This window comes from Mesoplodon bidens (assembly GCF_964165515.1).
Source record: "Mesoplodon bidens genome assembly, chromosome: 10".
NCBI classification, from domain to species: domain Eukaryota; kingdom Metazoa; phylum Chordata; class Mammalia; order Artiodactyla; family Ziphiidae; genus Mesoplodon; species Mesoplodon bidens.
In genome coordinates, this window is record NC_138172.1 from 1,168,833 (window position 1) to 1,194,447 (window position 25,615).

Here is a 25,615-nt window from a genome sequence, read left to right on the forward strand (position 1 = left end):
TTTTTGCAGTACACGGGCCTCTCACTGTTACGGCCTCTCCTGTTGCGAAGCACAGGCTCTGGACACGCAGGCTCAGCGGCCATGGCTCACGGGCCCAGCCGCTCCGTGGCATGTGGGATCTTCCTGGACTGGGGCACAAACCCATGTCCCCTGCAACGGCAGCCGGACTCTCAACCACTGCGCCACCAGGGAAGCCCTACAATAGATTTTTATAATCTTGTTGAATTCATTTATTAGTTCTAATAGTTTTTAGTGGATTCCTTAGGATTTACTACATACGAGATCATGTCATCTGCAAATAGAGATAGTTTTAGTTTTTCCTTTTCAATCTGGATGCCTTTTCTTTCTTTTTCTTGCCTAATTGCCATAACTAGACCCTCAGTACAGTGATGAATAGCAGTGGTAAGATGGACAACCTTGTCTTGTTCCTTACCTTAGGAAAAAAGCATACAGTCATTTATCATTAAGTATGGTATTAGCTTGAGACTTTTGTCATTGTTCTTTATCAGGCTGAGGAAGGTCCCCTCAATTCATAGTTCGTTGGATGTTTTTATCATGAAAGTGTGTTGGATTCTGTCAAACACTTTTTCTGCATATACTGAGATGATCATGTGAGTTTTTTTAATTTTACTAATATAGTGTATTGTAGTAATTGAGTTTCAGATATTAAACCATCCTTGCATTCTGGGGATAAATCTCACTTGGTAATATTGTATAATTCTTTTTTCTGTTGTTGGATTCAGTTTGTTAGTATTTAACTGAGGATTTCTGCATCAATGTTTATAAGAAATATTAGCCTGTAGTTTTCTTTTCTTGCAGGTCTTTGTTTGCTTTTGGCATCCCGGTAATAATGGCCACTTAGAATGAGTTGGGAAGTGCTTCCTCTTCTAAGAAAAATCTGTGAATAATTAGTAGTAATTCTTCTTTACACGTTTAGTAGATTTCAATAGTGAAGCCATCTGTGCCTGGGCTTCTCTTTGTGGGTAGTTGTTTTACTTATTAATTCGATCTCATTACTTGTTATAAGTCTATTCAGATTTTTTTTTATTTCTTCTTAGGTCAGTTTTGCTAGTTTGCATCTTTCTAGAAATGTGTTCACTTTATCTAAGTTACTTAATTTATTGGTGTACAATTGCTCATACTATTCCTTTATAACTTTTTATTTATGAAAGATTGGTACTAATGTTTCCTCTTTCATTTCTGATTCTAGTAATTTGAGTCTTCTCCCTTTTCTTCTTGATCAGTCTAGAGATTTGTCAGTTTTGTTGATCTTTTCAAACAGCCAACTTTTGGATTCGTCTATTTTCTCTATGGTTTTTCTATTCTCTACTTCACTAATTTCTGATCTCATCTTTATTATTTCCTTCCTTCTGCTTGCTTTAGGTTTAATTTACTATTCTTTTTCTAGTGTCTTAAGGAGATAGACTGGCCCTATAGCCACCTCTAGCTACAAATAACACTGGGAAGTGAGAATGGTTTTAATCAGGTGTAAATAGTCCAATCATTAGTCATAAAGCCACCCCCCTGCCACCCCGGGGACAAAAATCAGTAAGAAAGGAGGAGGAATCACTAGAGAGAAGGCAACTACGGGGTCTACACAGTACTGACAGAGTTTGTCCCTGGTATCTCCCACTCTTGTGTCTGAACCTATCTGAACCTGCCAGCCGGCCAGTAGGGTTTGCTGAAACCAGATGGTCCTAGACACAAGACATCAAGGCAAAGGCAACTTCAGACAGGCTGGGGCATCTACCATGGAATCACAGAGAAGCAAAAATGTGAAAAGTCAGGATCCTCATCCAAGTTCAATCATGGAAGATTTACCCAATTAGAGGAAAGACTCACAGAGGAAAGATCATGTGAAGACACAGCGAGAAGGTGGCCATCTACAAGCCAGAAGAGAGCTCTCAACAGAAACCAACCCAACCAGCACCTGGATCTTGGACCTTCAGCCTTCAGGACTGTGAGAAAAATAAATTTCTGTTGTTTAAGCCACCAGGCCTGTGGTATTTTGTTATGGCAGCCCTAGCAGACTAATACAAGGACCGTTCAAATTCAGGCTCCTGAACCAGCGATTCCAAACTCTTCTTCTGCCATGTACCATAGACTATAGTTTCCAAAGACTTCCTGTCGTTTTCAGAACATACCTCCATGCCTCTGTGAAAGTGGTTCCCCCAACCACATTCAAGGGCCGACTTAAAGTCACCTCAACTTTTCCCCGAAACCACACCCCCTCCCCCCGAATGCACTGCCCTCACAAGCAAACTCCCACAGTGCTTGGAACTGTCTCCCTGATAGATGTGGGGAGACGTCTTCAAAGGCAGACAGGGGGCTGTTTCATTTCCATATCTCCAAACCAGAATGAAACACGGCACACACAAGATGTTCAGAAAGAACTCATGGGATTGGAGGTCTGCAGTCAAGCAGACCCTGGGTCTCCATGTCGCTTTGAGGACCCCCCATCGCTGTCTACCACAGCGCTGAGTTTACATCTGGAGCTCAGTTAACACCCACTGAATCATCCCCCACATCAAGAAGAAGCTGACACCACTCCAGATTCTGGTGTCCACGCTGACTTCTGTGCTAACACGGAAAACACTGTCTGCCGTCCTGCAGTTCCCACTTGCAGGGGTGTCTTCACACACAGACCTTTACTTCAGAGTTAAATTGGCCAAAACCCAGCCACCTAGTATCCCAGGGGATCAACTGTAGGGAATGTTCCCATCCTAGGTGTTACTAACTCGTCCACTCATGCTTCTGGATTTAGGTGCTGCATTTCCTGCACAAACAGGTAGCCCCTCTGACCTATACTTGATGGAAATGTTCTGTTCTCTTCCTCGAAAACCATGCCAGAAGGGATTTTTGAGACTCATCTAGCCCAATCATCTTACTCTAAATATAGGAAGTTCATTCATTCATTCAACAAACATGTTGAGATCCCTTAGTCTGTGCCAGGCACGGAACTCTACAAGGGGCACGCACTAAGGAAGCATGAATTCTGCCCTGGAGAAGCTCATAGGTTGTTCTACCACTATGAGATGCAAAACACACCAGAGTTACATAAAATACAAAACCCTCTGGGAACTTGCTGGAAGGTCTAAATGAGGATACCTTGTCCAGAGTCACTCAGAGGCAGAAATAAAATTTCAACCCTGGTTTTCCACATCTCAGCACAAAAATCTTTCCCATTGTTGAACGTGACAGATTCAACAATGGCCACAAACTATCCTCCCCTCACCTTGTTCCGTGGATGCGTCCCCACCGCCTCCGGGCTGACTGACTTCTACATCTGCAAACTCGACACAAGCAGAGACTTGGAAAGCACGCTGTTGCTCAAGAAACAATGCCACCCTAACAGCCTGGGAGAGGAGGACAGGGGATGTGGGGAAGGACAGACGTGCTCCCGCCAACAGCCTGCCAGGGCCAGACACTTGAGACCAGCAGCACCCCGCCAGCTGCCAGTCCTGCACAGACACATGGAGAGCCCAGCCAAGACTAGCACAAGGACTGCCCGGCTGAGCCCAGCACAGGGCGCCAACCCAGAAAGTTCCTGATGCACTGACCACCCTGCCACTGCAGAGGCGGCAGGTGCCAGGACGGCCCTTGTAGCACAGGCTCATTCTGTAGCACAAGCATCTACACACACCCCAGCCCGCAATCAGGACCAAAGGAGACACACACGGCAAGGACTGAAGCCACTGAAGATGGGACTCTGAGAAGCGGGTGGTTCTGTCTGCACTGGCCCCCAGCCTCGCTCCCTAAGAGTCATTTGGTCCTCCAGCCAGTCAAGAGTGACACCTCAAACACTGTCACAGAGGTCTCATGTGACATTAAAGAAAGTATCTAACTTGCTACCTATGTGTTATCTCAAAAAGAATTTCACCACCAACGGCTTCCCCATGACTTTGTAAACTAAGCATCTACAGAAGTTTATTGTGGAGTTTGAAATCGCACTGAAATGGAACTGAGTTTTAACTGTTAAGGAAAAAAAAAAAGTAAAAACCTGGGGTCTGGGGAAAGCACACAGCCTGCAACATGGGGAGAGAGGTCAAGGTGGAGTTTATAAAGGTTACTGCTGTGCCTCTGGGTCTCTGTGACTCATGCTGGCCAGGAGGGTGGAGGGGAGTAAGGAAGGGTGGCGAGTAACAGACAAGCCCACGGTCCCCAGAGCTCACCAGCCAGACGGTGGGTGCCAGGCGCTGGCCACCCACTGATGTCTAACCGTATAATCACCTGGGGGAGAGGTGAGAAGACCGACACACTGGTCCAGTGACGGCCCCCACGCCGTCCGTGTGGACTCAGGCTGATCCTGGGGCCTGGCTCCACGGCCTTCGCCATTCTCCGCTGCACCATCCGGCTGTGCACATACCTCTACAAGAGTGACTCAACAGGAAGAACAGAGCGGAGCTCCTAAAATGTCTAAAGGCAGCGCTTCCTAAGCGGGGGCCTTTCATCTCTAATCCAGCCGCCGTGGACAGCCTGGGGAAAAGTGGCCTGCTCTGACCAGAAGAGCCTGACCAGAGCCCGGGGTGACTCAGCCTGCAGCTTCCTCCCTGCCTTCCAGCTCCTTCTCTCGCCATCCTTCCTTCCACCCTCCCCCCAGACTCCACCCGGGGCCCCCACCTCCTCGGCATCTTCTCTTGTGTTCCTGGAAGCCTCCTGGGTTTCTCCTCCCACCTCTGGGTCTAAGTCAGGCTCCTGCGTCCTCCTGAGGCCCGTCTACCCCCACTCCTCAGCCCCCTGGGCGCCGCACAGGTGCCCACACACTCTTCAGCACTGAAAACACAACCACCAGGACAGAAGCGTGGGAAATGATTCCTTTGGTGGGGGCAGGGGGCGGGGAGAAGGGTGGCAATTAGGACCTCTCTAAGCCGGGCCCCAAGCCAGACATTTGTTTAAACGCTTACTGGGAAGGGCTGATCTGTGGTTTAAACCCACGAGAGGAAGGTGTGGGAGCAGCTGCTGAGAGACAGGGTGGGGCGGAAGAACTCCGGGGTTGCCCTCTGGCCCCGCCAGCCCCCGGGTGACCATGCCCACCCTCTGAGCCCCCTCCCCTCACATGATGAGGCTGCACAGAGTGCTGGGGTCACAGGCCGCCCCGACCTTGACAGTCTGGGGGAGTCTGTGATCCACCGTCCTTTCTGGGAAACGGCATATACTCGCCCATCATGATGTCGACAGGTCTGCAAATTCCACCCCCTAAACCCTCCACCAGCCGTGGGATACGCCCAGGGAGGACGCATTGCCCAAACCCTCCTTCTGTTCTGCCCCACCTCTTCCTCCCTCCTCCCCCCTTCCTTCCAGAAGGTTAATGAGAAGAGCTCCTTTGAACCTTTCTGAGGACGGTGAGAAACTTTCCACTGCTGCGTACCAGAGAGCCTGCCCAACGCCAGAGCGGAGACCGATGCCCAGCGAAGTGCGGGAGGGACGCCTGCTGCCATAAGCCGCAACAGCGTAACACAGAGCAAGCTCCTCTGGCGGCCCTCTTCCCTGCACCCGGCCCCTCTGGGAGTGGACCAGGCCCTCGATACAGAGAAAACGTCACCCCTAGTCCCACTCGATGGCCACCACTGCCTCCCCACCCCCACCCCCAGTGAACAAGCCTGTGTGAAGTGAAAAGCACCTCCTCCAACAAGAGACTTGGCTGTGACCCTAAATATGGGACAAGGGTCATCCTGTAACCTCAGCCACAAGGATTCGCACCACTAAGGACCGTTTCCCCATTGAGACAATAACAGATGTTTGCCTGGCACTGGGGGACAAAGTGCGCCTGGGATCAGCATCTCTACCTAAAAGGTGCCAAGAGACAGACAATGGTGAACATGGCTCTCGTTCAGGAAGCAGCTTATTTTGCTGTTTTTTTCCTTCAACTCCACTGCAAACAAAGACACACTTGTATCTGCAGAACATTCTTAAAGCAACTGGAAAAAATTATCCCTTAACGTAGCTGTTGGAAAAATCAACTGCAAGAATAGCAGCGGCCTTTCCTCTCGCCATCAAAAGATCTTTGCTGTTTGAAGAATCTTTAAAAAAAAAAAAAAAAAGCCCAGAGAGATGCCCTATTTAAAACTAAGGCAGTTTGCTGTGCTGTAAGAACGGCAGAAGCACCAGGAGGAGGACCAGCGGCTCCTTACAAGGGGAAGGAACTTTTGGAAATTCTTAAAATAGGCAAGAGAAATCTGAAGTAGTACTGCAAGGCAGTGATCTGATTAAAAATAATGTCCTTGCTATAAAATGCATAGTAAGGTCCATTTTCTCAGTGTCTACGTAGAAATTTCATGAGCCAACACATATAAGTCAAAGGTGGTTTTTGATTCCTCAGCGTGGGGAGAAGATGGAAGGCAGGAAGAATTCCTTTCTTACCTTCATGAAATCAACCGCTCCCGCGTTAGTATTTTACTGGTGACGCTCGCAGTGTGGTTCGTTTAGCGGCCCCGATACCTCTCCTCCATTTCTCCTACTGGCTTATGAGGGAGGCTCCAGCAAGGTGTCCCACAACACCTGGAGCGCCCCATGTCGTCACAGGCAGAGAGCAGCCCCGGGTCTTCAGAGCGGAGCAATCTAAAGGTGTTCCCTGTGCACTGTCACCCAGGGAGACACCTGGGAGCGCCCCCCGCTGCCATCACCACCACACACGGTCAGTCCCCTGCAACTTGAGGTGCCACTACCACGCCTGACTCAGCACCCTTCACCTGCCACCTGGATGATGGCAAACACCTCCAGCCAGCTGGCTGTCCAAGTCACACGCCTGACTGCACCACTTCCTGGCCTAACACCTGTCCATGGCTCCCCACCCCTTGAGGCTCAAGTTCAAGCCGGCAGCTAGGCCTTCAGGACCCTGGGCACCTGGCCCCACCTGCCCACCTTTCTAGCTTCACTCGGTTCCCTGCCCTGCGCACCCTTCTCACAGGTGCAATACCGTTCAAGGGCGCTGGCTGGAAGGGTGAGTAGGCGCTGAAATCCAGCCCACGCTCTGCTCACCAAACCTCACACCTATGAGGCCACGTCTACCTGAATGGGCTCCTTTGTTTAACGTGCACCAAGGTGTTGTGTGGCTAGCAGTGGTCACGTCTCCAGGTCCCTGCCCCTCGTACAATAACTACGCCCACCGCTTCCTGAAACACAGCGGCCTTTGCTCCTCTCTCCCCACCCTGGTGCCCAGCTCTGTCTAGGACACGCAGGCTGCAATAAACCAGGGTCTGCTAACTGACTTCTTGGGTGGCAGCATGGCTATGGCTAAGCGGGAAGAGTGGATACTCACAGAGCTGAGCCCTCAGGGCCTGCCTTCCTGCAGAGGCTCTGGGGAGCCCAAGAGCTATCCCAGACCCCACAATCGGGGGAAGGTCCAAGGAGCTGGGCTGGGAGATAGATCCGTGGCGGCCCTCATGACCATGGGAACCAAGAGAATAGAGTTCAAAGTGGCTACTTTTAGGGACAGTGAAAGGATGTGATTTGCTTGGCCCTGGGGATGTACCAACCAAAGGTAAGTGATTCGGTGACGCCTAGCCACACAGGCGGCAGGAGTTCACAGGGGGTGGGGTCATGAGGGCTGCAGGGGCCCACAGGGAGGGAGAAACACTCCAAGAAACACAGAAGCCGGGGAACGCTGCCCAGGACACTGAACCCACACCGTGAGCAGCGGGGAGAAAGGCACCAAGTAACTGACACACAACCTGATTGGAAAGCCTAAGGCGGAGGGGAGGACGGACAGATGCCCAACTGATCTAAGGGAACAGAATTTCCAGCGGGCGGGCGGTGGAAATCAAGTCCAACCAGATGATGGAGACTCTGCCTCTGTGGTCTGGACCAGGTTGGCCGGGAGGGGCCCAGCTCCTGGAGTCACAGATGCCACACCCAAGTGGTTGGTGGCTGATGGAAGGACATCATGAGGGGCGGCAGGAAGGGAGGATGTTCTCTAGCATTTAAATATATCCCCGCTTCAGGGAATGGCTTCTTCTCCAGGTAAATGTGCAAAGGTGGGAGGAAGTGCCCTAAGACGGCATCGCCCGAAACTCCAGACACAGACTGCGAAGGCCTCGTGTCTGAAAGGGAGCAAAGTGACCCGGGAAAGGGTAGGGCAGGGGTAGGGGATGTCAGCTGAGCCCTGTTCTGGGGAATGGGAATATAGAGAGGAGGAGGGGCCTTGGCTTGTTGATTCTAGATCCACCGACAACAGCCATGGCTCTGAGAACACAGGGAGGTTCCAGAAACAATGCCACACCACCCTCCTTAGTCCAGCCCCTGCCATGGGCCCCACTCCCAGCACCTTGTCACCAAGAGGAAAGTCCTGACAACCACACTGGCTGAGACTGTGAGGGGGCAGCTTGGACGGGCGGAGGCGGGGAGGGGAGAGGAGGCGTCCACGGCGACCAGTGGCCACGGGGTCACTGGAGGAAGACCAGCTCCTGAGTGGAGGCAAGAAAGGAGAAGCGAGCAAAGCCACGCAGACTGGAGAAGGGGCTCCGGGGCTCAGGTTGGGAGGTCCCTGCAAAGGTAGGGGCTCTGGAGCTTCCACTGAGGAGTCACCCAGGCATCTGCATCAGGCCACTGTCCCATGGAGGGCCAGTGCTCTTTGAAACGGCCCCCTCGGTACACTGGCTGTTACCACCAAAGAAGCTACAGAAGGAGAGCCTGGTCCGTTGCTCAGCGTTGGGCGGGGGTGGGGTGCTCCCCAGAGACAAAGCACACTCAGCACGCGGGGAGCCCCTGCTCAAAGGAGCATCTGGGCATTTATCCCACAAGTGTCTATTTCACACCAGCCTTGTGGACAGACAGATGGGCACGACCAGTCCGTGCCGGGAACTAACCGCCCAGAAGGCTGCGCCGTGCAATCCCACCATGATGGCGAGCCCTCTAGCCCTCCTGGTCCAGCAGAACCAAGGGGGGACTTCTTTGGAGCCAAGTCATCACACTGAGTATTGTTTCAGACCCCCACCCCAACCCCGGGCCCCCCAACGATGTGGCCCAGTCATTCATCCTGTGGGGCAGGAGGGCTAAGTAATATTCAGAAGGTAATTCAAAGTTGCCCTTTAAGTGGACTGAGGGCCCCATGGTGGACTGAATCCAAAGGTGTGAAATACTATCCAAGGGCACGAGAGCCCACAGAGCAACTCAAGCCTCACCTGGGCTGGTCTCCATCACCCTGAAAACACCATCATGGAAACTTGCTGAAGAACCAGTGTTTTACAATTCCAAAGTACTCAATAAGGCAGCCAGTCCCCAGGGCATCAGAAGATTTTGTTTCAGAATGGATCATATTTTAATCTATTTCCCACTTGTAATATACTATGAAGAAACAATTAGGGAGGGTTAATTATTCTATTACTCTTTACCATAAGAAGTGACCTTCACCCTAACAAAAAATATAAGAATTTATCAGGAAGACAGTACTTAGACAAAAGTCTGTCTTCCTTAGTAAGAGACTTGGAACCAGAGGAATGTGGACAAAATGCAGTTGGACCAGCTTTAAAAGAGGGAAAATAATGATAACATCTGCCCCACAGGTTGATGTGAAGATAAAACGAGATCACATCTAAGAGACTAGTCCGGACTCCAGAACACACAATATCGGTACTCGATTAATATGAGATAATTCTGCTACACGTTAAGTACGATGTTTGTTGTTACAGTAAATACTACCAGATGAGCACGAATCTGCCTTGGCGTAACCAAGCGTAGGCTTTAAGCCTCTGGTTCATAATGATTGAAGACTGAGTCTCTGGCCGGCTCTGTTAAAAACAGCATTGAGTCTGGACGCACATGTGGTAACAGCGATCCCAGGAATCGCCTTCCTCTTTCCCAGGGCCCAGTGTGAGGAGGCCAGTATTTGTAGAGACACAATTTGTTTGCATCAGCAGGTTAAGCCAGCTTCCCAGTGTGGCTGACACCATGACCCTGGGTCGCTCTGGGCCACCGGCAGAGCTGGTCTGGGAACCCAGCAAATGCTCCGGGGGCTGAGTGTTCTGGCAGGTGTTCTGAACAGGCCCAACTTGACCAGAAATCCAACCTATCCCAGTGCTCAGTAAGAGAGACAGGCACCGACCCCTCTGTTGGACACTGTCTGTAAGTCAGTGGCTTCTGAGGTCCCAAGGGCCTCTGTGGGAAAGATTTTTTTAAAAGGAGCAGAGAAAAGGGACATTTGCTGGTGTTTTCCCTGCCGATTAGAGCAGACAAGACTCTGAGCTAACTGGGGGAAAGACCGTGGAGGACACTCCCTGGAGGAGAAGGGCGGAGGCCAGTGGTCCCCTCCCGCTCCTAGAGGCAGCAGAGCTGTCCCAAAGCAGCAAGAGGGCAGGGCTGCCGCACTGCTATCTGCCAGAGCAGCTGGGCTCAGCTTCTCCAACAGGGACACGCTCCCCCACCAGCCGGCACAGACCTCTGCCCTGAGGCCCCCGCTGCGTGCTCACCACTCGGCCTGCCCTGACCCCTCCCCCAGGACTCCAGGATGCGGCATCTGTCACCGCAGGGGCCTCCAGGACATTCCAACTGGTCAGGGCTGGTGGTGAAATGTTTTACGGACCCCCTGACAGAGGGGGGCCAATCCCAGAGGGAGTTTATCGACCTGCATCATCTCAGGGGGTGGAGGCCGAGCAGGTAGGCAGGCGGCCTCTCTTCCAAAGCCCAGGGCCCAGCTACCTCAACCACCCACCCCCGTTCTTATTCCCATCAGCGTCCGCTGCAAGGTAAACACTGACCCCAAGAGACACTCGGTTTAAACAACTGGGAGTGGCGTTTGCCATCTCTAACTAGAGCAAAAGCGAGGGAGCACAGAGCTCCCCACAGTGTGACTCAGGGTGGAGACCGTGAAAGCCACTCACGGCCCAGGGAAGGGCAGCCATTCGGCCTCGGCCCACCCATTCAGCTCCGCCTCGCCCCGTCTGAGGACCGCAGGGTCTCCCTGCCATCGACCTGGAGCGAGGACAACCTCCCCACTTAACCAGGAAGTCCCCAAAGTCTGAGACTCAAACATCACAAACTTAGCTCCCAATCTTTGTCCTCTTTTTGTATATTGATCAAATAATGTACCACATACCACGAAGTTGTTAGAAATTAAACCAAGAGTGTGCACTTGTACTGCCAGTTAAGTCAGAATGGAGAATTAATGATAATGCTTGACAACCCCACCTCCCCATCTGACACACATGCACACACACACACACACTCTCTCCTCTAGAGGAAATCTTTAAGAAGGACATGGCCAGACCTGTAGCAACTCTTTTTTTTTTTTTTGCGGTACGCAGGCCTCTCACTGTTGTGGCCTCTCCCGTTGCGGACCACAGGCTCCGGACGCGCAGGCTCAGCGGCCATGGCTCATGGGCCCAGTCGCTCCGCGGCATGTGGGATCTTCCCGGACCGGGGCACGAACCCGTGTCCCCTGCATCGGCAGGCGGACTCTCAACCACTGCGCCACCAGGGAAGCCCTGTAGGAGTTCTTAACTGCCCATTACAATAGCCGGTTTATATGGCTGCCCTGAAGCTATGATTTTAAACCAGGTCTTTAAAGTCCATATCTCTGCTTTTGTTTTTGTTTTTTAATGTGCAGCTACCTGGATTATACAAACCTTGCTGAAAATGTAGGAAGAATTTTGTATCTGTACTAGGGTTGGGTGATGACTGAAACACAAAGGGAGACATAATCCTATAATCCATACCACACCATACATGTCCCCTAGGAGACAACAGGACTGTGAAACAGGTAACATGTCCATGGAACAGAAAATGTTCACTTGTCACTAGGCCAATTGGTTACCGCAAATAATTTCTTTCCCTGAACAACACAAACAAGCAGGGTTTTCCCTATTTCGTACAAGAGGAGGGAAGCAGGAGACCAGCTGTCTTACTGTGTGTAGTCCCAACGCCTGTTTCTAATAGCAAGACAAATCCTTGATGGAAAATGTACAAAGTAATTGAGCTGGCAAGAAATCAGGAGGAAACACCCAGACCCCTTTCTTTCTGTTACATAGGTATGACACCTTCTGAAGCTCATACTCAAACAGGAAAAGAGAACAAAAGTTACTATATATCCATTATTTTGATTTTCTTATCTGATTAGGTGGTTTTCTGTAATTGTTGGGTTGGATTTTAAAGGAATGCCTGTACAACAGGAAATCAACTCCAGTACAAAAAATAAAGTCATGTGGAATTTCTGAAAACTGCCATACGGTAGAATCCGTATTCTAGTTGTTATAATGAAAATAGAACGTCTGCTTCTTAATTTAAAAAAAAGATGATATATAAGTCTGAGTTCTGTTAGTCCGCTGTGCCTGATGTTAAAATGGCACGTAAAAATGGTCATGGAGAAAGTGGCCACACAGGAGCTGCACACAAAGGGGGAGAGGGGACATGAACCCCCCAGGGCACATCCGGGTAGCACTCGGGGGAGACTTACCTGGGTGTGCCCGAGGGTTTCCAGTACCGGCAGAAGAGGTACTGTCCGTCGGCGTTGACCAGGTGAGGGAGGTCCTGGTACGGAACACTCTGCGGGGTCCGCCTGGGAGAACTTTCCTCCGGCATTCTGAAAGGATCTTCAGGTCCTGGGAAGGAAGAAGGACACATTCCAAAGTCAGGGATAGGGTAAAACACAGAGATCAGGAGGGAAACCTTGTTCAGAGTAACAATTTTTTAAAGCAGGTTAAAAACAAAAAAACCTCCATTTCAAAGATTTTAAAAATACATATATGTTTCTTAAGACTGAAAAATCCCATTTGTTCTTAAGAAAAATGTTCACTTTATTTTTTAAGTGCCTCATTAAGCTTTTCCCCCCTTCCCATCTGTGTTTATTTTAAATCATTTCAGGAAACTTCATCTTAAAGGCTATTTTAGCTGTAATCAAGTGGAAATCATAGTCAGCTCTGTGGGTATAAAGACCCAGCTGCAAAAGACCCATCTATCTTAAAATCCCCAAGGAAGTTTCAAAGGGGCGCGATAATGAGGTGGATGATATTCCGATTAATTCCTCCTGTCTGAAATTCCAAGGATGCCATGACAAACCTGTTTCCATCACGTCCTGGCTTCTGTGGTTCACAACCACACAGCCTTGACAGTCAGAGCCAGGCAAACACGGGCTGTTCCCTCATCTCGGCGGTCACAGGGCGGCCTGCAGGGCACCCCACGCCCCTGCTTCCCACATCGCGCCCTGGCTCACAGATACCACCCAGGCTTGAAGGGTGCGGCGCCCTCTCAGCCCTCCGGGGCCGCCCTCCCTCCGCGGGGCGGGCACCGGGCGCCTGCGAGCCTCCACTACTAGTTCACCATCACTTTTCCTAAACAAACCACTGAGGCGGGGTGAAGGGGGGCCGGGAGCCCGGCGCCCACTGCCCGGGAAGCCAGAGAACCAGGTCCGCGCTCCCAGGGCCCCCGCACACGCACACATGCGGGTCCCCGAGGAAAGTCACCCGGGCTCCCGACAAACTTTGTTCCCCTCCCGTCTCCACCAGCGCAGGCAGCACAGCCCCGCGCTGTCTCTGGAGGTGCCGCCAGCTGCTCTGCTCGCGGACGGGCACTGGGACACGGAGTTGACGGGTCCAAGTTGGTTCGAGGCTGCTGCTGGGGAGCGGGGCGCGCGCGCACCGATGCACACACAGACACGCGCGCACTCGTGCGCACACGCGCGCAGGGGCGCGGGAGCCCACGCCGAGCTCGGACGCGGGGACGCGGGGACCTAGGGCTGCCCCACCCTGGGACGGCGCGGCAGCCGGAGGCGGCGACGGGAGGCAGTTACCGGGGCCACGAGCGCCGCTGTCGCGTCCCCGAGCGCGGTCCTCGTCTGTGGCGGGCCAGGGCCGGAGAACTGCGCGCCGCCGGCTCCGCGGAGACAGGGCGCGGCGTCCGCGCCGCCACTTATCCCGGCTCTCGGCGGGGGCGGCCGGAGGGGGTGGGAACGCGAGAGGCGGCGCCGGGCCCACGTGTGCGGCCAGCGGACCCGCCACGCGCTCCTCCCCGCCGGCCGCGCCCCGGGGTGGCCGCGCCGGGGGCTGTCACTCCCCGGAACGGAGACGGCTCTCGGGAGCCTCCGCGCGGGAGGACACGCCACACCCACGCGCGCACACACCACGCGCGCACACCCACCCGCACAGAGACACATTCAGGGACACACATGCACACAGACCTCCCCACAGATACACACACGTGGGCACCACGCATGCAAACAACAAACCACACGGACACACACTCAATACACAAAGACAGACACACGATCCACAGATACACACAAACCCACATAACACATAAAAAGGAACAGAGAAGCACTCAGACACAGACACCCCATGCAGACAGAGACACACACACACCACACAGACACACACACACACAAAAAGCTGGGTGTTAATCCCCAAAAGGTAGGGTAGAGGCAGACAAGTGCAGGCCTTGCCCCAGAAACCCTCCCTGGGATCCTAACAAAACCCCTGGGAACAGGGAATTCTGAGCAGCGTCCAGTGCAGCTGGCAGTGCAGCTGGGGCACAGGGACAGCACTGGATCAGAGTCTAGACCACCTGGGCTCAGCGTTAGCACCTCCAATTTGCCTGTGAGGCTTCATCTCCTCACCTGCAACCCATGACTGACAACACCTCTGTCCCTGAGTGACAGGTGCCCCTGCTCACACTGACCTCGGGAGGCCTTTGCGTCCTTCCTTCTTTCACAAACAACTTTACACTATAGCAGTGTTGAAAAGAACCACTGTCCTCCAGAAACTCCCATCTCAGGGTCACACGTCTTGAGGGTGGAGACCCAGGCTGCTTAAGGCCTGTGCTCCAAATTAAGAAATACGAGAGAAGCCGTTGAGAAGCCGCTTGGGTGTAAGCGCTGCGGAGAGGGGTGGCTAAGTGACAGGACCCAGGCACGGCAAGTCTGGAGCAGCCGTCTCAGAGCAGAGAGCCCGGGGCTGGAGGCTGTCACACTGCAAGCACCTGGATTAGAAAATTTTTTGTTTGTTTTTTGCGGTACACGGGCCTCTCACTGCTGCGGCCTCTCCCGCTGCAGAGCACAGGCTCCGGACACGCAGGCTCAGCGGCCACGGCTCACAGGCCCAGCCACTCCACGGCATGTGGGATCTTCCCGGACCGGGGCACGAACCCATGTCCCCTGCATCGGCAGGCGGACTCCCAACCACTGCGCCACCAGGGAAGCCCTGGATTAGAATTTATTCAAGGAGTGGCCACTGGGGTCCAATGGACATTGTGGGGGACCCAAAGCCCACCAAGTCCCCTGTATGCACTTGTTTCAGATTTTCCCAGCTCCAGCATCTCATGATTTTGAATACACATTGTGAAAGTTTGGGGGACAGTTTTCAGCAGAACCCCAGTGGAGGTGGTGGTTAAGAGCTTGAAGAGTCTCTCCTAGTTTGGTTACCGACGTAAACAAGAGCACGGGGGTGGGTAGCGCCCACACTGGGAGTTCAGAGAGTGGGACTGTGCTGTTCCGTACCTGGCATTTTTTTTTTTTAATTAAACTTTCTGAGAAAATTGTAGGCTCGATTATTCAATTATATAAATGTAGATTCAATTCAGAAATAATACAGAGAGATGCTGTGTACCCTTTAATCCAGAGGTAACATCTTGCAAAATTATAGGGCCATGTCACAACTGGGATATGGATGTTGACAGAACCTTCCAACCCCACAAAGATCCCTCATGTTGCCGTCTTTCAGTCACACCCTCTGCTCTCCCATCCCCACTCTCCCCACACCCCCTGGTAACCACTAAGATGTTCTCCATCTCTAAACTTTTCTAATTTCAAGAAGTTTTATAAGTTGAATTGCACAGTGTGTAGCCTTTTAGGATTCGCTTTTTTCTTTCAGCATTTCCAGGGTGTCATGTAGTATCCTATGGCATGGATGTAGCACACGGTTTAACAGTTCACCAGGTGAAGGATGTCTGGATTGTTTTCAGTGTCTGGCTACTATGAATAAAACTTCTGTAAACATTCATCTGCAGGTTTTTGCATTTCTCTGGCATCAATGCCCTGGAGTACAATTGCTGGGCCCTATGGAAACTGCATGCTTAGTTTTTTAAGAGACTGCCAAAATGTATTTCAGAGTGGCTGTCGCATTTCATATTCCCACCAGAGATGTATGAGAGATCCAGTTTCTCATCATTCTTGTCCGCATTTACTGTTGTCGCCGTTTCTTTGTTCTGCCATCCTGTTAGATATGTAGTGGTATCTCGTGATTTTAATTTTCATTTGTCTAATGGCTCACATTGAGTAGCATTTATGTACTTATTTGCCATCTGTATATCCAATTTACTGGATGCCTCTTCATGGCTTTTGACCATTTTCTAATTGGATTTTTTTTTTAGTTTCTATTTGTTTTAGTTTTTGTTTTTACTGTTGAGTCCTGAGAGTTCTTTCTATATTTTAGGTATTAATCATTTGTTGGATATGATTTGCAAATATTTTTTCCCATTTGTAGCTTGTCTTTTCATCTTGTTAATGTGGTCTTTTGCAAAGCAGAAGTTTTTAATTTTTATGATACAATTTATCAATGTTTCACCTTATGGAGTTTGCTTTTGGCGTCAAGTCTAAGAACTCTTTACCTAGTACTACATCTGAAGATTTTCTCCTATATTTTTCTCTTTATATTTTACATTTCAGCCTCTGATCTAGTCTAAGTTAACTGTTGTATAAGGTGTGAGACTTAGATCAGTTTTGTTTTTTGTGTTTTTTGTCTGTTGATGTCCAATTGCTCTGCTGAAAAGGCTTCCCCTGCCCCCCACTGAACTGTTTTGCACCTTTGTCAAAAAAATCAGTCTGCCCAACTTGTTAGGTCTGTTTCTGGATTCTCTATTCTGTTCACTGATCTTTGTGTCTATTTCTTCATCAGTACCTCACTGTCTTCATTATTGTAGCAATCTAATAAATCTTAAAATTGGATAAACTGATTTCTCCCACTTTATGCTTCTTTTATACATTTTTTAGCTATTCTAGTTCCTTCACCTTTCAATATAAATTTTAGAATAATCTTGTCTGTATCTATAAAAAGTCTTGGTAGGATTTTGATAGGAATTGTGTTAAACATGTACATCAATTTGCTGATGACATATTTTTACTATGTTGATTCTTCTTGGTATGTCACTCCATTTATTTAGGTCTTCTTTGAGTCCTCTCAGTGTCGAATAGTTTTTAGTATACACGTTTTATACATGTTTTGTCAGATTTACATCTTTCTTTTTTCAAATAATTGTAAATGTCGTGTATTTTAAATCTCGGTTTCCATGTATTCACTTCCAGTGCACGGAAAGACAACTGATTTTTGTAGGTTCATCTTGTATCCTCTGACCTTGCTGAACTCACTTAGTAGGAGGGTGTTTTGTTGTTGTTGTGTGTTTTTGTAGCTTCCTTGGGATTTTCCATATAGACTATCATATCTGGAGTGAGTTTCTTGTAGGCAACGTATAGTTGGTTCATTTAGAAAAATTAATTCTGCCAATCTCTGTCTTTTAATTGGTATACTTAGAACATTTACTGTAACGATTGTTAAGTGAGGGCTTAAGTCCACCATTTTATTTGTTTTCTGTTATTTCTCTTTTTCCTTTTTCTGTTTTCTTTTTCTTGCCTTCCTGTGGGTTACTGGAACAGGATCTTTTTATAATTCTATACATGTTTATTTATCTGTACTGTGTTTGAGTGTATTTCTTTGTATAGACTTTTAGTGGTTGCTCTAGTATTGCAAATATATATAGAGAGAATATATATACTGCATGTATATTACATATATATACATATATGTACACATATATCATGGTTCACTGATGTCATTTTACCGGTTCTAAAGAACTATAAAAACCTACCATCTCCTTATGTCCCTTCACTCTCCCCCATTTATACTACATTTGTCAAATATTTCCTCTAGGTACTTTGAGAAACACATCAGACTGTGTTATAATTTTTGCTTTGACCATCAGATATAATTTAGAAAACTCGAGAGGAAAAGTAAAACCTATTTTATTTCCATGTACTTTTGCTCACCATGTTCTTTTTTCCCTCCTGGTATTCCAAGGATCAATTTATCATTTTCTTTCTGTTTAGAGAACTTACTTTAGCCATTTTTTGAGGATAGGTCTGCTGGAAAAATTTTCTCTTTATTTTCCTTCATTTGAGAATGTCTTGATTTCCCCTTCATTACTGAAGGATATGTTTGCTGGATATAGGATTCTGGTTAATAGTTCTTTTCCTTCAGCACTTGAAACAGGTTTTGCCACTCTCTTCTGGCCTCATGGAATCTGAAGAGATATCCCCTGTCATTCAAATTGTTTTTCTCTTACAGGCAACATGTCATTTCTCTCTTGCTGCTTTCAAGATTTCTCTTTGACTTTAGTTCTCAGAAGTTTGATGATGATGTGTCTTAGCATGGATTTCTTAGAGTATATACCATCTGCAGTTTGTTCATCTTCTTGGATTCATAGCTTTATGTCTCTTGCCAAATCTAGGACATTTTTGGCCATTATTTCTTCTGTTCCTTTTTCAGCCCCACCATCTTTGCTCCTCTCTCTTTGGGACTCTGATGATACGAACGTTAGATCTTTCATTATATTCCCATAGGTCCCTGAGGGTCTGCTCACCTTTTTCTGGTCTGTTTCCTCTTGGGTAATTTCTAGTCTGCTGTCCTCCAGCTCACTAAGTCTTTCCTCTGTCACCTCCATTCTGCCTTTGAACCCATCTCTTGGGCTTTTTATTTCAGGTGGTGCATGTATGTGCCCATCTGCCAGCCCCTCTGCCACGCCCACCTCCCAAAACGCCAATCCTAAGGTTTCTGGTCTATTTTACTGGGTTGGAACATAAAGGAGGGGGAGTAGGTGTTGATGGTGGCGTGACATGTAATTCTAGACATTTTGAGTTCTATGGGACATCCAAGGAGAGGCCTGATGGGAAGTAGCAGGTGCAGAATGAGACTCAGACATTTGGAAATAATTGGTAATTGAGGTCATGAGAATGGAGTAACTTGTCCAGGAAATGTGGACAAGGGGGAGGGGGAGGGGAAGGAAGAAGGAGGAGGGGGAGGGGGAGGGGGAGGGGAAGGAAGAAGGGGGAGGGGAGGGGAGGGGAGGATGGGGGAGGGGAGGATGGGGGAGGGGAGGGGGAGGGGGGAGGGGAGGAGGGGGAGGGGAGGATGGGGGAGGGGAGGGGAGGATGGGGGGAGGGGAGGGAGAGGAGAGTTTGCAAAGGTGATGGAGACAGAGGAAGATGATCTGGAGGGTGTGATCTCAGAATCCAAAGGTAGAGCATATGGTAAGAAAAAAGGACCAACAGAGTCTAATACTACTGTCCAGAAGTCAGTCAAGAGGACTGTGGTGTGCACAACACACTTGATGACAAGGAGGTCACCTGTGACCTTGGAGAGAACCCAGTTCATGGTTATCAGGGCAGAGTACAGCCCGAACTGCATTATGAAGTGAGTGAAAGGGCGTGAGGCAGCACGTGGAGACCACCGTCTCAGGATATTTTCTGTGAAGAAAGGTCAGAAGAGCACAGTGGTGAAGTCGATGGGTTTGGGGGCCGGGCAGCCTGGACGCAGAGCCCAGCTGTGCTGACTTCGGCGACATGATCTTGGGCGGGTGGTTTACGCTCTTTGTGCCTCTACAAAGTGAGGATGATTACGATTACTTTCTAGTTCACAGGGCTGAATAGAACAGCGCAGAGCAAGTACTTAGCACAGCACCCGGTACAATAAAACCTCACGATTTCTAAGTTAAGGTAATATATGTGCTTGTGAAAAATGCCAGCAAGAACCAAAAAGTTATCGGTGAATGGTGAGTCTCCTTCCCACTCCTGTCCCCAGAGGTAACCGCCCTGCAGGTTCTCGAGTGATCTTCCAGACCCACTCTGAGGTCTGAGGAGAGTGGGAAATGCCGGAAACATCTATGAGGAGGAAGGGAGGAGCTAAGATGCAAGGGCACCAAACGGGAGTGAGAGTAACTGAATTTCTAGTGGTTCCTTAAAGAGGCAGGACCAGCTGCTGGGCGTGGGTGTTGAGGACAGGGCCCGTGAAACTGCTGCTCAGCAGGTGTCGAGGTCTGTTGCATCAACAGCCCCTGTGAAGGGCCACTCAGTCCCCACGCCATCTGCACTGGTGACTGTGCAGCTCTTCCCATGGAGAGATGGAGTCCAGCTCCCCTGCCTTGAATCTGGACTGGCTCCACGACTTGCTCTGGCCAATAGAATGTGGTGGAAATGACGCTGTGCTCATTCTAAGCCTGTTCCAAGCCACTGCAAGAGGCCTGCCATACTTCCTCTCCCTTCCCTCTGCTGTGTCAACCCGCCTGGACAGCTCGATGGAGCCACTGTCAAGGCACAGGGAGGATGAGCATGCGGAGAAAACAGAGGCTCCGCAGCTCACAAGCAGCCGGTCCAGAAGCAGCTGTGCCCTGCTCACCTGCAGCTGCCCACGGTGCCTGAGGGAGCCTGGCCGGGACCAACATCCATCGCCACTGGCTGAGTCCAGCCCCCAGAATCATAAGCTGAATAGATGGCGGCTGTTTGAAGCCCTAAGTCCTGGGGTGACTCGTGATACAGCAGGTCCCCCATAACATGTGCCTTCCTCCACACTCACAGGTTCCTTTCTCCGGCATCACTGCGGGACCTGGGGGGTGGGATTCAACAGTTCCAAGTCTCAACGTTTCTTAAAGTCACTGAACATTTGGATGGAGGAAGGAAAAGGGAACACTGTACTGTATACGCTATCTACAAAAAAGCATGTACAGATGACAGAACGAACAGGATGGTTAATAGGTTAATAGGATGTACCCAAAGCTGTAACTAAACAGGTCATTAAAAAACGTCCTAGGGTTGCTATGACACTGTATACTGACTCTGTTCTTCTGTCGTATTGAAATGTGTTTAAACATCTCCTAACATCACTTCTGCCTTGGCCCCCTTTCTTTATGTTTCCAATAAAGTCTTAACTTCCTTCTTCATCAATTCTTCCTGCATAGGAGACTTGGGGCCACTAACGGCCATGGTTGAGAAAGGGCTGCTGGGTGTTAAACGCACGTGGAAGTCCTAAGACGTGTGTGAGTGCAGAGAAACTCCTGAGGTGACTCAGCCTCCACTGACTCTTCCCGAGGACATGGCTGTCGGCGGCGTCACCAAGGGTGGTTACACCAGCAGGGCGGCATGGCGCTCAAGGCACGTCCCTGCCTTTCCTTGACCACTGAGAGTTGTGCAGGAAAGACAGACAGTGGAATTTTAGTCCTTTTAGTGTGGTTCCCACAGCAGTTAAATCCACTGGAATCAAAACAGGGGGTTAAATTAACAGGGGGAATTTGACACCTGAGGAAACTGCACTGCCTTTCCTTGGCCACGGCCCACACTGGGGAGGCAGAAGCAGCCCCTGAACCCCATCTGTCCACACCCCATGTCCTTTCCTCTCCTACAGACTGGCACGTGGGCCGAGGTTTCTGGGGAGGATGGATGCAGGTGTTCACAGGCAGGGGTTAAGTGCCACTCAGCTGCATCGTGGGAAAATCCCCTTCAGTTCCTGCATCTTCCTGAGGAAAACTCTTCGTTAGGTTTTTACGCATCCGTAAAGGCTCACTCATCTCCCTTTCTGAGAAAGGCAACTTCGCGTCCCTAGAAGTTAACCACTTGGCTTTGTCTTCATTCACTTATTTGTAGGGTTACCTTAAATTTCTGGCAAGAGTTCATTTTCTATTTAAAGAAACCTTTAAAATAAATGAAACTTAACACCAGCTGATGTAAAGAAAGACAGTGAATTAAATACAGAGCACGTGGTCCACAGACACGGCGAAGCTACAATGTCAGTGGCGTGGCCGTGAGTCAGGGACGCCCAGGGAGGAGCCCCGGGGTGGAGGCGCTCTGCCCCCACCTGCCGACACCACGTCCCGGTTCAGGCTCCGTCCACGCCAGCCCGAGACCTTGCTGCTAGGCTTCAGCCTCCTGCGGGTCAGAATAACGGTCAGCACAGAGGGTCTCCAAGGTCATTCTCAGAAAGTCATCTGTGGAGGGCTATTTTTGCTATGTATTTAAGCACCAGGGCCAGGCCTACTGGGAAAGGCCATTAAGTCCAATCAAATGCACAAAGATGAAAACGCAGGTTCCCACCCACATGCCACCCCCTTTAAAAGCATTTGGCAAGTCCAGAATGTCAGCAATTAGTAACCGGGCCCAATCACTGTAATGAGATTTGCACTCAGCAGTAAAGGAGAAACGCTTCCACTGACTAATCTGGTTAATGGAGCAGTTAAAGTTACACACGCCGAAAAAATATTCTGTCAGGGTCACTCTAAGTACAAGTAAAACGGACTCCGCTAGCAAGTAACAGTGGTGGGTCACACAATCTATTTTTATTTAAAAAATGTTTTTTCAACTTCTCTTGAAATAGATGCCACTGCCCTAGTGCTGAAGGTTGGCCTCTGAAGGCAAATGAGGTCATGGTTATGTTCAGGCAGGGAAAGTCCAATGACGGTTGAGTAACTGCAGAAAGTGCTGCAGATGTATGGACATTTCCAGACACTAGAGGCAAGTCTGGAGGAAGGCATGGTGTACAGCATTTCTAAACAACAGTATATTTTCTGGTCTGTTTTTATTTGGCTGATTTTGGTCAGAGAGGCTTGTTGTGGGCATAGACCCTGGGGTCTTAATCAGCTCTTGGACTTTCAGGCTCTGTGCCTCAGTGTCCTCATCAGTAAAAGGGATGTGGTAATATTATCTGCTTCACAGAATGGCTGTGAAGTCTAAATGAACTGACACATTAAAATGCTGAGAACAATGCTGGGCATACAGTAAATACTTTATGTGTGAGCTGTGTTATTTTATTATTAGTAGTAGTAGTAGTAGTAGTAGTAAAACAGCATCAACTCTCCCCTCCAAATTGCCTTTGTAAATACCACACACCTGAGAACCTGTGTCTTAGGAAATCGTGTTACCATATACAATGTTAAGTGTACACTTCCCTGTACGTCAAGCAAAACTGGTGAGCTTGAGGAAGGATTTTACAGCTGAAAGCTGTCCTAGACATCATCCATTCTAAAGCCATCATTTTGTAGATGAAACTGAGACCAGAGGGGTGAGGTGACTTGCCCAAGGTTGCACAGCAAGTTGGCGGTCAAGTACAGAACAAGGGCCCGGGCTGCTCCTTTTGCATCTTGGGTACAACTTACATCATCTGCTTTCATCCCCAGTGGATTCTCAGTGTTTCAGGTATGAACAGCAATTGGAAACCAGGGATTATGATGCTCGAGGTCCCTCACCCACATGCTGCCACAGGCAGTGTCAGACCTTCCCCCACTCATTTCCTTCAAATCCACAAGAGGTCTCTGTGGACATCTGTTTTCTCTAATTTGTTTTTTGACCACCAAGCAACACTTTCTCTTTCCAACAGCAGTTATATTTCCTTTTAAGGAATTCTCCACCACTGTGTAAATTCTTGGGGCCACTGTCAATCAAAGTGTGTGCCTCCCTCCAGACAAGGGTTGGCCCAGGGCCCGAGGAAGGCCACTGGAGGCTCCCTGACCCTCACACAGAGTGACATGGGATGGAAGGTACAGGCAGAGCTCACTCACACCCATGCTTTCTGGGCATGGTAGCTGGGGGGGCGGGGAGGAGTTGGTTCCTGCTGCAGGATGCCTGGTGCACGTTGTGGGCCCTGATCTGTGGTTTCCAAGCTTCCAGGCTCTGGTGCATCCTGTGAGTGGATCCAACAGGGCTCCAATAAAGGCCCTTTTGGCTTAAGTTAGCCAGATTTGATTTCCGTTGCTTGCAATCAAAGACCTTTTTTTCCCCCCCTCCCATTTATTTATTTATTTATTTATTTATTTTTGGCTGTGTTGGGTCTTTGTTGCTGAGCACAGGCTTTCTCTAGTTGCGGCGAGCGGGGGCTACTCTTCGTTGCGGTGTGTGGGCTTCTCACTGCGGTGGCTCTTTTGCTGCGGAGCATGGGATCTAGGCGTGCAGGCTTCAGTAGTTGTGGCACATGGGCCCTGCAGTAGAAGCACAGAGCCCTAACCACTGGACAGCCAGGGAAGTCCCTGGCCCCAGCTTCTAATACCATCACGTTGGGGGATATATTGCAACATACAAACTTGGGGGGTGGTGTGGGGGGCACAAACATTTAGTCTGTGGCACCAAATAATCTCCAAAACACAGATACAGACATATTCCTAGGATTCCTGTCCCTTAATAAGATTGTCTAATGGCAAATGGAGATAGCCAACTCTGCATTTAGTTGAATTTTATTCACTTATTTTTTTGAAGGACTAACATGCAGATCCTAGGGAATTCCCTGGCAGTCCAATGGTTAGGACTCCGCGCTTTCACTGCCGAGGGCGTGGGTTCAATCCCTGGTCAGGGAACTGAGATCCCGCAAATTGTGTGGTGCGGCCAATAAAATAAAATAAAATGCAGAGCCTAGAAGACTAGCCTCTTCACCTGCAGGAGACTTTGTGGAGATACCGTGCAAATAATCTTGTGTTTCTCCTGAGTCCCCAGGACCTCATCACCCAGGGGATGGAAATTAAGTCATGTATAGGGATGGTAATACCTGGTGACACCCACTACTTAGGCTCTGGGTTGCTCTTTTGTGTCTACAGGCCTATGTAACACTCACCATAACCTTAGGAACGAGGAGCTCTTATCATTAGCCCCATTTTACAGACACGCAGGCTCAGGAGCTGTGGCACACGGGCTCAGTAGTTGTGCCGCACAGGCTTAGCTGCTCCGCGGCAAATGGGATCTTCCCAGACTAGGGCTCCAACCCATGTTCCCTGCATTGGCAGGCGGATTCTTAACCACTGCACCACCAGAAAATATTTTTCAATTTTTAGTAAAATTTCTGTTTTTACTCATTGTTTATATGAAATTCAAATGGAATTGTTTTGCATCCTGTATTTTTAATTGCTAAATCTGGCAACCCTAGTCTACCAGGATCCAGTTGTTAACCTCTCAACATCTAAAAGGGCTTGAAGCTTTTAAAAGAAAGGGATTCAGGGCTTCCCTGGTGGCGCAGTGGTTGGGAGTCCTCCTGCCGATGCAGGGGACACGGGTTTATGCCCCAGTCCGGGAGGATCCTACATGCCGCGGAGCTGCTGGGACCGTGAGCCATGGCCGCTGAACCTGCGCGTCCGGAGCCTGTGCTCTGCAACGGGAGAGGCCACAGCAGTGAGAGGCCCGCGTACCACACACAAAAAAACCCCCCAAAAAACAAAGGGGTTCATTAAGAAGAACCAAAGAACAGAATGAGTGGCTTAAATTAAGGGACATTGAGTAAAATTAATTATATTTTCAACCCTGATATGAATGTAGTCGAATCACCAATTTCTCTCCACAAAAGAGCAAGAACTAGAGGTGGCAGACGGTTTAGTAAATAGTACTGGAAAATAAAGCTGAATTTCTACCTAATACCACACGAATTATAGACCCAAAAGTGAAAGATAGACTTTAAAAGAAAATACCAGAGAATGTCTTTGTTACCCTAGGTGTAGGGAAGGCATCTTAAAGCAAATTTTAAAAATACAAACCATAAGACAAAAACAAAAGAATTTGATTACATCAAAATGAAGGATTTCCTTTCGACCAAGGACACCAAGGACAAATAGGGGAAGACAAGGAAAAGGTGGAGAGATTTACCAAAGACAAGTTAGGGATTCATTTATAGAAGGCACAAGGAAC

General features: G+C 49.4%; 1 protein-coding gene across 3 annotated transcripts in view; it reads right to left on the minus strand.

The window, feature by feature from the left end:
- The window catches only part of MGLL (monoglyceride lipase), a 254,250-nt gene that overhangs the window by 87,272 nt on the left and 141,363 nt on the right, over positions 1-25,615 (minus strand). The window contains exons 1-2 of one of the 3 annotated variants that reach the window (XM_081246909.1): positions 13,718-13,760; positions 12,386-12,530 (exon numbers count right to left, since the gene is read on the minus strand). In XM_081246909.1, the coding sequence (XP_081103035.1) occupies positions 12,386-12,510 (125 nt within the window). In that variant the 5' untranslated portion in view covers positions 12,511-12,530; positions 13,718-13,760. Of the gene's footprint in view, positions 1-12,385; positions 12,531-12,987; positions 13,236-13,717; positions 13,761-25,615 lie in introns of those variants that run through there. The other 2 variants (XM_081246907.1, XM_081246908.1) reach the window with 2 other exon arrangements.